Below are 14,714 nucleotides of genomic sequence, written 5' to 3'. Positions count from 1 at the left end.
GTGGCCATTCAGATTTGGGGTTTTTTTAAGCAGCGGATGAGCAGAATTATCATATCTTCTAGGAAAGTGAGGTTTGAGTTATTTTTCTGATTTTGAAATGCTTTCTTACTCAGGATTATTGATGGAAATGATCTGCTGCCTTTACTTCAAGGAGAAGTTACTCAATCTAAGCATGAATTTCTCTTCCATTACTGCAATGCATATTTAAATGCAGTACGCTGGCATCCAGGAAACAGTAAGTAAACTTGCCTGTTCACATTTTAAATATTTAATATAATTTTTATTGCAGCTTGAAAAGAACCAGGAGGAAGCCTTAGGCTATAGTAACAAAAAAGTTGTTTAAAATATCTATCCTTTTTCCATCTCTTTCGCTTTTGTCTTTGCTGTTACATTCCTATTCACCATTTTACTGTTTGACATTATTTTGTTGTTATGTATTAATGTTGAATATGAATGCAATACTGAGATCTATGGTATCTGAAAATGTCCTATTTTTTAAAATCTTCATGAGAGAGAGTCTGTGCAACAGAATGAAGTAGTTAAGGTTGACTCTTACATTGTCCTAAAAATGCACAGGTAATAGGATGGTTTGCTGAATAACAGCAAAAGTATGATGTCTGCCTGGCCATTTTTGTTAGTCAGATAACAAAATGTAGAGGAATCCCCAAGTCAAAGCTATAATTATCCAATAAATGAATATAGTATTATAGAGTCCCTTTTCATGCTTTTTATGAATGACATAATTCTATTTTGTAGGCCAAGGAAAAAAGCATTTCTCACTGATTTGCTCTTTTTAACTAACAGCTCACTGTTTCTAGTAGCACCTTCCACATTAACCAAGGCATATATCCCTTTCTGTAAAAATCTCTGTGCTGAATGAAGTTAAACACACATTTTGTCCCATCTTAGTTGACATTGAAAGTGATGACTTGTGTTACAGCTTCAAAATAATGATCCGAAACAAGCTTTGGCTTAGAATTTTTTTTAATTATTTTTTTTGTTTAAGTGTTGTGTGAAAGGACTTGTTTAATAGTTAATATGCAAACTTAAAGTATTTGGAAACTCTGCCTTCTTGGTCATCTGTAGGCTGACTCTCTACCTGTCTTGGACTTTAAACTACGAAAAAGGAAATATTACATATAATATTTATTTACCATTACCGTGTCTCTATGTCTTGCATTTGATAAATAATCATAAGGAAGAACCAAGCAATCAGATCTAGAACCATTTTGTATCTGCTGTTGGATGAAGTTATTCTTCATCATGAGAGAAGTGGGCAGAGAAGCTGTTTTTCTCGTACACCTTTGCAAGATGATATAACCCTTGTCTGAGGAAAGGGTCATCTTTATTATTCTCTGAAGGGGAATGTGATGGGAAATGAATGTGAGCAACAGTGGGGGACTAGTCTACTGCATTTACTTGATGAGCAACAGCAATGTAGAGTGTGATTCATCCTTTCTCCAAGGCATTCAAATGATAAAGCCCACTCAGAACCTGGTGATAACATTTTCATAACCATGGACCGGCTTTTGTACAGAAGGTTGTTGTGGTTTAGTTCCAGACAGCAACTAAGACTGACAGAGCCATTCTGTGTCTCTTTCTGTAATGGGGAAGAGAACTGGAAGGGTAGAAGTGAGAAGACTCATTAGCTGAGATAAAGACATTTTAACAGATAAGGCAAAAGCCACACTTGTCAGCTAAGCAAAACAAGGAATTCATTTATTATTTCCCATTACCAGGCAGGTGTTCAACCATCTTCAGGAAAGCTGGGCTCCATCACACATAGTGGTGATTTGGGAAAACAAATATCATCCCTGAATATCCTCCCCTCCTTCTTATTTCTGCAGCTTTCTGTGCTGAACATGATGTCATTTGGTCTTGGATATGCCTTGGGTCAGTTGGGGTCAGCTGTCCCAGCAGTGCTCCCACCAAGTGCTCCTTGTGCACTCCCAGCCTGCTCACTGGTGGGGTGGGGGGAGAGGCAGAAGAGCCTTGTCTGCTCAGTAATAAATAAAACATCCCTGTTATCAACACTGTCTTCAGCACAAATGCGAAACACAGCCCCATATTAGCTACTGTGAAGTAAATTGGCTCTATTCCACACAAAACAAGCACAAAGGTCTTTTGATATTCTGCCTTGTCAGCTTACATTGTACTGAGAATAGAAAAGACCCAGGTATTCCTCTCTATTGTCTTATGTACCAGTTCTCTGTGAGGCCTTCACACCCTTCAGCACCTTCTGCACTTCTCTGGTAATGGGCCCTAACCCAAATGTCCAACTAGACTGCTCATTCCTTCATTAAACATGTAATTTATATTAATTTCAAAGATGCACTTTTTGAAGAATAAAGCAACAACAGCTTAGAAGAGAAAGCTTACAACAGGTAAGGAAAATGTGATGTATGTGTTTATTGATTAAGGTACAAGGTAACGGTACATATACTGTGTGTATGCACTTATTAATGCATCTATCATGAGATTTCTTACTATATTTATTTTCTGGGAAGTCTCAATTTGCTTATTAGTGACAGCATGCTTATTCCACTATTTTTTCTAGATGCCCAAAGTGTAGTATTAGCTTTGATCCTCAGGAAATCCTCAGCTAAATTCTGCTTAACTATTTGGTCCCTTTTTAACTCCATCACCCCACACTTCCCTTAGTAACTCCATCTTTGTCACTATTAGATTTTCACTGTGCTTCAGTCCAGAACCCCTTTTTTTTGGTTTAATTTTTGACTCTTACATATATATATGAAACAGGCAAATGTAATGTATGTTAAATTTTTGGTAGTTGCACATCTTTCACTTGCTTGCAAGATTCTAGTCTGAGTTAAGCAGGCAGGTTTCTCACATCATTCAAGGAAGGTCAGAAACTTCAGAGTGAACAATTACCATTTTGCATTTATACATTTAGAGGCTAAGAGTTCTTCATAACCAAATCAATACACATCTTCATTAAGTTATATTAGTCAGGTCAGTTATTGCATTCACAATGTACTTTCCCCTTGATCAGTCCTTTGAAGGAGCTTTTAGAGGATGTGTTCTATGCAATGATCTCAAAAAAGTCTGCAGAATTTAAACCTTGTGCTTTCTAGAGAGTCATGAGGAAAATAATCTCTTGGGTTTTTTCTCTTTTCTTTTTCTTTCTTAGCCACAGAAATAAGCTAACATTTTTTCTTCATGTCACTTTGACTCACATTTTACCTCATGCTAGAAAATAATGCACATAATTCTTCACATTCTGAATTTTAAAAAATGAATGAAAAATCAAGCAATTTTTTTGCTCTCACATACTTGTGCATGCTGATACTTCACAGAATCACCGAGTTACAGAATAAGCTGAGTTGGAAGGGACCCACATCCTTCCACTCAATGGAAGGATCATTGAGTTCAACTTGCTGTAATTACCTTGGAAGCAGCCAAGATATTTAGTCCTAGTCCTTGAAGGATGATTTCCTGTTATTTTGAAAGCTTATAAATATTTGTAATTTAATGTATTTGTCAAAAATACAGAGAGAAAGACATGTAAAAAAGTAAAGTGATTTCCCATTATCAATACTTTTTCTGCACAGGTGCCTGGTATACCACAGAAGTACCAATATATGAAAGCAACACCTTTAGAAAAAAAAACCACTACATTTTCTGTCTTCCTAGTAGGGTGTAATCACCTTGGTTTTTTTAATCATTGAGTATTTTTTTTTTAACCATTAAGCATTTTTATTGAAAATAAAACAGATGTAGGATCTGCCTTAACTTTCTTGACCTGAGCCACCCAAAATTTTGTGTTGCTTTCTGTGATGTATGCCAGATGATACTTTGGCCTGTTTTAAGTCTGATCACATGTTCTTCTGCTTGAGCAAGTTGACCAGTACTTTTGTATTTGCTAACTTTATAATTTAGCATAACTGAGTACTAAAAAACTACCAAGAGCACTGTCTCCAGAATATTACTGGCATATGAATCAGTACTACTAAAAATGCATTGCTATGACAACTTAATTATAAGGAGAGGATTAATCAGATACACAGCAAATCTATAGCTGAATGAAACTTCATCTTTCAGGTTGCGCTGCTTGTATGCAAAATTTTGATTTGATAAGGAGAAAATATATTGTAATGCTGTGTAATAAATATTGAGAAATATAATGCAATGCAGTCTGCATTATAAAGAAATAATGATCTTCACAGTATTTTCCTACTACTGATAAAAATATAATAATGTTTCTGATGAATGCTAGAGTGACTTTACTAGCAGCACTTCACTTTTTCTGTTTCAAAATGGAAAGCTCTTCAGTGGAATATGTCATTCAGTAAACAAAAGACAAGAAGATTTTCTATGGGAAGTTCAATTGAAGCAGACTACACTGCAATGCCAAACTACCTTATTGTGCAAATACAATGACTTTAAAAGACAGTAGAAATTCACTGAAAAGCTTTATATAGAAATTTCCCACTTTGATTCAATTAACAAATAAGATACATTTCAATTAGTGTTTATATTGACTTTCTTGAATGTTGTGAACTACCTCAATTTCTGAAATTATTTCAGTCAAATTCACCAGTGAGGGATTCTCTCTGTAGTATCACAGAATTCAAAGCTATTCTGATTCCTGGCTGTTGCAATATTCTCCAGCATCCAACAGTATTTCATGACATATTTTGTTTTATGGCTAGGAGTTATAGGCGCTTCCTAGTCATTAATTTTTCTACATTTTCAGCTGTAAAAATTGAATGTGAAAAACAAATAAAAAAGTAAATGAGAGAGAAATATTTTGGTTTGCAGTTTTCAGACTGAATATATAGGATAAATTTAACAGAATAGTGTTTTGGGTTTTTTAAGAGGTTCCTCCAGATTTAGTTTAACTAAAAACATTGGAGTCATAATAGAGAACAAAACATAAAAAATCTTCTCAGAAGGGTCATTTTGTAACAACTTCTGGTTTGGAAAAGTACAACCTTTCTTGTGAAATTGAGTTAAAATGGACCTGGTTTTGAAGAAATTAGGCATGAGGAATACCTTCTACTTTTCCTTGCCTCTCAAAAGCCCAATGTTATTCATGCCATAAAGGGTAGTAAGGGTTACCTTATAAATTAAGGGGGCTTAAATTATTTATAGTGCCATTCTTAGCTTGATTTTTTGTAACATCACATTCAGTGTTAATAGTTAAAAACTGTAAAATGAATTAATATGCTTAAAACACTGGCTTGTGAGCACAATATTATACTGTGAGGAAAAACACAGGAGTTGGAGTTTAGACAAGTAACAGAAACTGGAAAACTTCTAAAAAGCTCTGGAACCAGCTTGAAATGTTTGGGGGTTTTTTTGCAGTCAGGTTCTCAGTGTGAGGGTAGGTGAATCTAGTGGTTGTCTCTAGCAAACAGTGTGTATATAATGTGTATAACCACAGTCTAGCATTAGTGTGTATATAAGGAAAATTTTAGTGTTATGTGGTGCAAAAACACTTGAAAATGCCTGTCCTTCCTTGTTTGGTCCTCGTAGTGCAGCTAAGAAATATAATTATGCAGACATCCACAAAGTAAATGAACACTTCTCTTTGCTCTGAATTGGAAAGTATTAGAGTTTTTCCTAAGTACTTGATATTTTAAAGATCTGTCTTAATATTGCTTCCACTTTCTGAATATAAACAAGAAATTTCAAATCATGCATTCTCTAAAGCCTCGTAAGCTTCTTTTTTATTACTTTCTTAGTAATAACAGAGGAAAATTTTCAGTGTGTTCTTTACCATAGTGTGAACAAATGCTACAGCAGCTTCATTTGTGAGATGTGGGATGTGCTTGTCATACACAGAGGACCCATTGGCAGAACCCACGCCCTTGCCTTACTTCTTCCTATTCTTTTTGCTTGCTTCCCTGAGGAGCTTTTTCCATTTATGGTTTATTTGCCTTCTCTGTGGGGAACGAATGACTTAGAAGATGTTGTTACAGATTAGTAAAGGCTCGCATTGACCCTGAGAATGCCAACAGTTACAGTTGCTTGCATTGCTTAATAGTACAAAGGAAGGAATACTTAATAGAAGCTTGATCCAGAAATTTCTTCTTTTGCACAACATCTTCAAGGAGAGATACTACCATGTGACTTCCACTGCTGTCAAGGAAACATTTTGTTTCCTTGCAAAGAAACATCTTTTTTTTATCCAGTCTTTTATCACACCAATCTTGTATCTTTTCTCAGAAGATAACATGAGACAGGATAAAATAGAAAGAATAAACATTTAAAGGAGTAAAACTTTCCTATTGTCACAAAAATTCTAGATTTTCACCTAGAAAGAATAGACTTTTTCTTTAATTGTAGTAAAATTGATTCAGGGACATTTTTGTCTTAGAGGGCTGTTCCTCCAGTGAAGGACCATGGTAAATGTCCCTTGACAGTGGCATTATACACACAGACATTCAGTGATCATATCAGAATGCTTTTTCTTCATATAAAAATAGAAACTGTAACATACTGGTCTATTGAATTCAAAATATCTTGACCTAAATTAGTAATGTTTTTAGTGAACACTAAAAGAGGTTGACAGGTTTCAGTGATCATATAATGGCAAAGGCATTTAAAGTAGATGATTCAGTGCTATTTAAACCTCGGCTTTAATGGTTTGCTGTCAGATATTTTGTCATGCGTTTGTGATGTGTACAAAAGATAAATTTTAACGGATTTTTTCTGCATACTCCACAGCTAACACTTAAATACAAGAAGTTATCTGAGTTAGAGCAACTGTCTGATATATTTTTATTTATTTATAAATTTAGCAGTAGTGAAAACAACAACCACATAAAAGACTAGGTAAAAATGTTCTGCAACTTTCAAAAATTAATTTCAGCATTCCAAGCAACATTAAAAGTGAGTCTTTAACAGTATCTGGAGCATTACACTTCCAAAAATATCTTTAGCTCAATGTTGGATTTGAGCCTGCAGCATTTTGCATGTTACATTCAGAACATAGCGCTGATTCATCCTAATTTTAAAGTCGGATTCAAATGGCATATATTGTCTTAGGCAATGTTCTTCAAGGGAAGTAGTTAATGCATGCACAACCCATGTGGAGTATTCTGTGCGCCACAGCCTCTAACCTCATATTATTACTCCTAGAAAATAAAACAAACCGTATGTTTATTAGAGAAATTCCCTGGAAACTTGACTGTCAATAGTGAGGTGACTTCTCAGTATGGCATAAGAAGACCCTGCCATGAAAGGCAGAAGGAATAAACGTAGAAGAAAACAGTGAATGTTTGCAGGCTAGGTGCACTTGGGCAATACTATGGTGGAGGTCAGTGTGCAATCTGTGGATGATGTGCACTCTGTACCATGTAATTGCTTCTAAATTTAAGTTCTGCTCAGTACTTTGGACAGAAAACACAAGCAGAATTACTCAGTAATCAGTGAAACTGTTATCAGCCTGAGAAAAGCTCACATCTCAGTACAAGGAGTGGTCTTTTTGTTGCTTTCAGCCCATTTTATGTGGTCTCAAAATATCAGAGGGTATGTAACACATTGAATTTTTCAAGTATCTTTTCCTAAGGCATTTATATTTTCTTAAAACTAAAAGTAAGGTGGAAAAAACCTACAGCAAAACACTGAACAGATTTCTGTAACTTGTTACTTGTTGTGTCATCGTTAGTACAGAAATTTTGTGGATTTGTATGAATGCTTTTTGACACTGAAAGAGACTACATTTCACTTGTAGTTTTTTATCATAGCTCTTTCAATGACCTCCTAATAGAAAAGCAAATTAGGTGAAATAGTGTAGAATAGGCTCCTGCACATCATGACATTTTTCACATTTATTCAAAGTTTTAACCCTAAATTTATTGAAAATAATTCTTCAGATGCAGTTCACTCGTATTCAGGAGAATGTTATGGTCTCGTGGTTGTAGGACTCTAAGGTGAACATTTCTGAGACTCAATTACTCAGTCCTCTTCAAGACTGACATTTTAAAGCAAAATAGGTTTCTAGCATTCCCAGTACAAGGAGGAAGTTAGAAATCATGGCTCACTCACAACATTAAAAGTCAACAAGACTATAAAACTTCAATAAAGATAATGAAAATTTAGTACTTAGAATTAGCACTAATGCAATAAAGAAAGGGTGACCCTTTTAGCATTAAGAAATATTAGTCATCATTAAGATAATTTTGTCATTACCAAGTGTGTGCTAATTTTTCATGTACAACCTGTTACCTGTCTGTTGAACATTAATTTTTAAATGGTATTATATCACAGAAGCAAGATACTCAATCATTACACTTGCTCAGTGAGTAGAGTCTTCAAGACTCCATAGAGTCTTCAAGATTAACTAAATTATATTATCTGGGCTCTCTTCAATGCCATAGGATATTTACAGGCAGTTATTCAGCCTGAAAGTCTTATCTTTCTGTATGGTCCTGTTTGGTGACAAATAGAGACTGAATCTCAGTCCTAAAAGCTTATAGTTACCTTAGCATTATTTCCTGTCCTTGACAGCAAAACTACTGAGCCACAAAGCTTTATTATGTGGACTCAAAACCAATGTCTTGATTATTGTGTTGTTGATAATTCCACTTTGAATTCTCTACTATCTCTTTCCAGTTTTAGTTGACTCACATGAGTTTGGTTTTTTGTTTGTTTGTTTTTTGTTTTGTTGTTGTTGTTGGTTGGTTGGTTGGTTGGTTGGTTGGTTGGTGGGTTTTTTAACAAAGTTCCCCTCCCATTCCTATCCAATGCCAAGCTCCAAATACTTTATTATCTTCCAAAAGCCAACATTGTTAATTAATCACTTGGTGAAGCTGCTAAAACAGTACCATGATACATAAACATCGAGATAATTAGAGAGAGGTAATAACAAAGTATAAATGATTTAATGAAGATTTTGACTTTAGCAGTATTAAAGTATAAGACTGAAATATTAGATAAGAAAGTGTGAGTAAATAAATCTACCTGAGTGAAAAAATTACTTATTCTCTGACAATGTTGTCTCAAAACTCTGTAATTTCTTTTGAATGCAATTTTAGAGCATTCTAGGATGCTCTGGGAAACATTAAATTAGGATTCATTAGTTCTTCATGACCATGGTGCCTTAGAACTGCAAATCCTTTAGTTCCATCAGGGTCTAAGTCCACTTTATCCCAGAGCTGGTCATGGAGGCACTTTCATGCACTTTCTCTACTTCTTCTTCTCTCAAATTATCCCAGTCTAGCAAATGGGATTTTGTTGCAACTACATTGCTGTTTGCTTTTGATCAGCTGTTAACTTTCTGTCTGAGACATTGTTGTTTTATGGAAAAATTCAATTCCTATCTACTGTAGGTAGACAGTGGGTTTTAAAGCATTGATATAAAAATGGAGTTTGCTGTGCTGTAGGATATCTCTCTCTGTTTTATGCAGCATATCTAAATTAGAAGCTAAAACAATTATTTTATTAGTATATATATCTGCATCAGATGCTCTATATGAGGTCATAGCTTTAGTATCTGATTTCTCAAAGCCTAATACTCAAACATAATTATGATTCATAAATATTATATAAAAGTTTAAGATTTTGACTGACACCCATAGAGGATGACAGCTCTATAATACTGAATGGTGGATTGCTTGTAATATTTTTAGTTGACAATGATTTTTTTACTCTGAGAAACAATGTAATTGTTACTAAAACCAATTTTCAGCTGTAGCCAGAGGCTCTAAGAATACATACCTTTATGATTCAGAAACAACTGGAGCTCTTGAACATTCAGGTCACTTTTCAAAAAGCAACTTACAAGAAATCCAGAGATTAAATAAAACTTATCATTTTTTCTAGACAAAATCAGTTTCATCAGTGAGGACTATTTTTATGTATGCTGTGAAGGCATGAGCTTTGAGTTAGGAAAATATTAGTAATCTGATGCATTCTTTAGTGTCAGCAAATACATTATGTGACCTTAAATAGGGATTACAATAAAATTAAATATGTTTAAAAATGAATTATGATACTTGGAATATTTGGATTATGACATTTGAATTTTTCAAAATTAGCAAAAATTACCAGTTCTTTTACAACTAAATTCTATTAGATATTATATTTTGATAGTTTTCAGGTTTTTCCGGAAAATATTGCAAAGTTCATTAATGAGCTTATTTTAGCACAAGAGTAAGTACTGAACACAAATGTCTCAGTTCAGTTTCACGGTCAATGGAAACATAATCAGTCTGTGGGTAGAAGAGCAACTGGGAATTGTAAGAATTGTACAAGAATACAGGTTGTTTCCTCATATGCTTCAGTTCATTCAGGTCTGCTCTAGTGGAGCTGTTGGGTCATTTAAAGGTTCTGGTGATTTCAAGAACACTGAGTAGCACCAAATACGAGGACTGCATTGTGGCAACAGAAGGCTGGCTTAGAAAAGCATGCTGGTATTTAGAAAGAGGCTGTAATAATCAAGAAAAAGGTGCCGAGAAATGCTTTAACTGGGTTTGGGAACATGGTACTAAATACATAATACAAAGCCTCCTGATAATTATCAAAGACCTCATTTCCCCCTCCCTCCCCGCCTTTTATATTGCCAAAATATTTGAGGTCTCCAGATTGAAAGTGTTTAATATATACCAGTGGTTTTAAATGGTGATGACATCCTGAATTTTGAAAAAAATTAGCCAAGCCAAACCAAAACAATAACCCTGAACTAAGATCTGAGAAGTATATTTGAATGTTTAGCGACAAGCGGGTGGAACTAAAAAAAGTAAACGTGCCACTGCTACTTCAGAAAATATTTTTATACATATCTTTCAAAGCATTTAATCCATGGGAAGTGTTTGTATTTGGAAGATCGAAAATATGAAAAAATCAACATTACTCTCTTTAACACAGCTTAAATGTGAAAAAGTTACAGATTTTTATCTCTTAATCAAGAAAAGTATAAATTATTAGAATGGTTTAAAGTATTATTCCATTAGTGGATATTTTTCAAACGAAGATGTTGGCAAGTGATTACAAGGACAATGTCTACATGTCAAGCCTGATAAATCTGTGGCATTGCCGTGGCATGGAGAAGTCAGAAACAGGTTTCTACCCCATTGACATGTGAGCCTTAAGAGCTTGGCTGAGCCTGCCAATGCAATCTTTGCCTGGACATACAAGAACAGTTCCTATGATATTTGGTCTTTTCTAACTAATTTCAGGCAATTTGTTCTCTTTGCAGACCAATTTGACCTCAGGTTTTTTTGTTTTTTTTTTGCCACGCTGTATTGTTAGATTTTGCATTTCAGTTGCTACATACTTGAAAAAGCTGTGCGAGGACACATTGTGTCTCAGGGATGGAGAGGAGAAGCTTTAGGAAGGCTTAAACTCTCTGCATTCTTGGACATCAGTACAGCTGTGTAATATTTCTGTATATGGGTATCTTACTCCTCCTGTAAATTTTTATCTGCTCTTGCAGAGCTAGTTGTGAAAGCAGATGACCTTTTTTATGCTTGAAGTTTTGGTCTTTTTATATTTGATGAGTGAGTAGTGATCCAAAGTTCTGAAGTTAAAACTCGACAGATCTGTGAGATTCAGCCGGACAGGCAAAGTTTTCAAAGTGAGGGTCAAGATCTGGATGACAGCTAAATTGTTTAGCAGGTCCATCTGCCTGGTCTGATTATCACTTGAGTGCATTTTGATTGGTAGATTTCCTATTTTATAATACTAACTGAATTTCAGATTCCTTTTTTTGTCTTCAGAGTCTAAGTGCCAAGACCTCAGTTAGGAATTCTCTTTGGGTATCACTAAAAAGTTTAAGAGAGACTTTAATCAGGGTAAGCGACAGCTAGTTCGAGACTTCTTTGGAAATGTTATAGAAAGTGTGTTTTAATTAATCACAAGATGAAATAGAGGTAAATGTCTGTCAGTGTGCAGTGCACTATAGTATGAAGGAAGGATTACTGCAAACCACTGCTGAATGCTAAACTAAACCTTGTTTACATCTGAAAATAATTAATGTAATCCATTTGCTTCTCCATTGCAATGGATGAGGAATATGTGTAAGATTATTTGCTTTGTGAAGAACAACATAAAAATGCTTAGAAGGGGCTAGGGTAGTGAATAAAATAGAAAGACATTTCCTTGTCTTTCCTGTTGCCATTACTATTGTCACAGATTTTATAAGGAGTATTTTGACAAAGAAACCAGCTAAAATTGAGAGATGGAGCCTGAGTTTGCAGAAGTATGAATTAAAAATTTAATGTAAGATTCAACAGTCCAGAAAAAACTACCAGTATGCAGATGTTTCTATTTCACAATATCATGTCATCACTCTTAACTGCAGTGAGGAGGAAGGGCATATATAAAATTTATATCTGTCATGTAGTGCCAAAAGCACTTTGAGTTGTTCTGAGAAGGTACAATGTGTAACTGAATGACTTCAGACTGCAAACAGTTTTATATTCTATTTATTTATATCACTTCTTAAAATAAGAGGTTAGAGCCCTTAAAGAAAACCATAATGTATGGCAACATACTCTTAGACCAGTAAAAAGGTGTATTTTGTGCTCAAGGATAAAGCTTTCTTTGTTTAACTTGTCTTTGTAATTGTCTTGCTTAACATATCGTGAACCTCATAGTGCTGCAAGAAGTAATAATAGGTGTTGGATTGAGTTTATGAGGTAAGTGCCCTCTTCAAAGATACTTTGAGGCTTGTTAGAATTATTAAATTGAATTGTATAGTTAGTAAAAAATAAAAGATCAAGCCAAAGGCAACAAACATGTTTTCTACCCCCTCATTCACAGCACTGGTCTACCTACTGTGCTCCAGAAACTGGAGAGAAAAAAAACTCCACCAGTATTCCTTTTGCCACTCATGTATCATCAAAACCCCTGTCCCTTTGTGAGACTGACTGAAGTTCTAGCACTCTTGCATTTCTCACACAACAATCTGTAAGAAAATATAGCTCAGAGAATGAAGAACAGTGGCTGGAGTTCCTGAGGTCCATTGCTGCGTTCTTCTAGTTTGAGATGAACTCACTCCATAGCTGGTTACATCTCAGCTCAGCATTGTGGGCATTGTGTAGGATTATCCTATGCTGATGAATCTCTCCAGAAGGCCCAAGAGCTGGGAAGGTCTTTGGTCAAATGCTGCACCCAGGTTCCTGCATCACACAGGTCAAAAGCGCCTGAATTTACCTGGCTATATTAAGTAGTATGCCACATATAAATGTATATGCCATAAGAAGAAAAGGCAACAAGATGTTACCACTGAGATGCTGAGTAACTGAGGATGTTTGGAGGGAGTGGATGTTGCTCAGCAGACATGGGTTTAATCTTGAGGGAGGTAAGCTGAACACTGATTTTTCTACAAGGCAGAGCAGTCCAGTGAACAGGACAGTTAGAGCTGGTAAAACTTGATTCAAGCAGCTTCTTCCTATAGGCCTTGAGACAACATTAAATTAATTCCTCACAGTATATCCATTAATATATATCAGTGTTGCAAAGAAATAAAACAGTTTTTATTAACTGTTTTATTAAGCAATAGCACAGGTGGCCAAAAAATAATTTACTCATTATTTTTCATAAATTGTTTGAAGTAGGAGATTTGATGGAAGTTGAGCAGCATATGCAGATCCTTGCTGAAACAATTAGTTGTGCACACAGCAGCTTCAGTCATAGAATACATTGTACTTTGCTAAATTTAAGCATGGAGTTATTATTTTAAGCTAATGTAGGAATACTTTGTTGAAGTGAAGGCAAACAAGATTAAATCATCAGTAAATTCATAGGGATTTTAACATTTACGTCAGTGCACCACAACTCTACAAAAGGCGTGGAAATGGAATTTAGAATAGACAATGCAACAGGTAATTGAGGGATGGGGCAGACCAAATGAACTGTGAGACAGTCATCTGTACCAAAATCCTTATTTTAACTCCAGAAAAAGTTTGTGAAGGATTTGTATTTGAAAAAGTTGGTAGATAAAACACCAAGTGAAAGGAGTATGCCAATAAAATGTCTTTGTCTTCTGCAATAAAGGAAATGAATGATAGTAGCACAAAAGTTACAATAGAAGACACCATACATCAAGAGAGCTCTTAGAAAATACATTGCGGAGAACAATTGTGCAGTGGCAGGGGGATGAATTAGATGACAAAAAGAAAATTCACTTGAAATACCTGAAATGAGATTTTGTTCTTATTTTCTACAACTGGAACGTAAGAAACTGTACATTTATATGAGCAAGATACAGCATCTCATAAGCAGTGTTGATGTAGATGTGCTTAGTTAGTGACTGCATTTCAAAGGTCATTGAATGACCATGAGGGATAAGTAAGGCTCACTTTGAAAAAGTATGCAGAAGTAACATATATGAGCAAGGAAGGCAAACCTCTCTATTTTCTGGCCATGTCAGTGATATTTATAGGTTTTACATGTGCTTGAGAGGAGGAAATTTTTAACACCCTATGGATGAACACTGTGGGATTTTCATAAGCAGCAGCACCTTGTAGATAGATATTTGGTCTTAAAATTGAGGGTAGACGAGAGATTAAGACAAGTTCAGCTCTCTAAGCGGGGTGACACTTCATCCTGAAGGTCAGTCCAACAGAACTGAGTGACCCCTGCGCTGACAGGGACTATACTGACAGAGCAATATCTTCCAGCACCTGAGCAGAATGAGCAGAGCTGGCTGCTGGTAACAGACACCACAGTAGCCCCAGTCCTGGCAAGGTGGTGAGTCAAGTTCAGGATCTACCTAGCGAATGCAGTCAGGAGCAGGAGGA

General features: G+C 35.4%; 1 protein-coding gene across 1 annotated transcript in view; it reads left to right on the top strand.

Moving 5' to 3' along the window:
* The window catches only part of STS (steroid sulfatase), a 110,732-nt gene that overhangs the window by 79,107 nt on the left and 16,911 nt on the right, over window positions 1-14,714 (top strand). The window contains 1 exon segment of the mRNA XM_030949912.1: window positions 114-235. Coding sequence (XP_030805772.1) covers window positions 114-235 — 122 coding nt within the window.

The sequence above is a fragment of the Camarhynchus parvulus genome, chromosome 1, assembly GCF_901933205.1.
Source record: "Camarhynchus parvulus chromosome 1, STF_HiC, whole genome shotgun sequence".
In the NCBI taxonomy this organism is placed as follows: Eukaryota; Metazoa; Chordata; class Aves; order Passeriformes; family Thraupidae; genus Camarhynchus; species Camarhynchus parvulus.
Note: the sequence above shows the minus strand (reverse complement) of the source record. Positions and strands in the feature narration are given on the sequence as shown.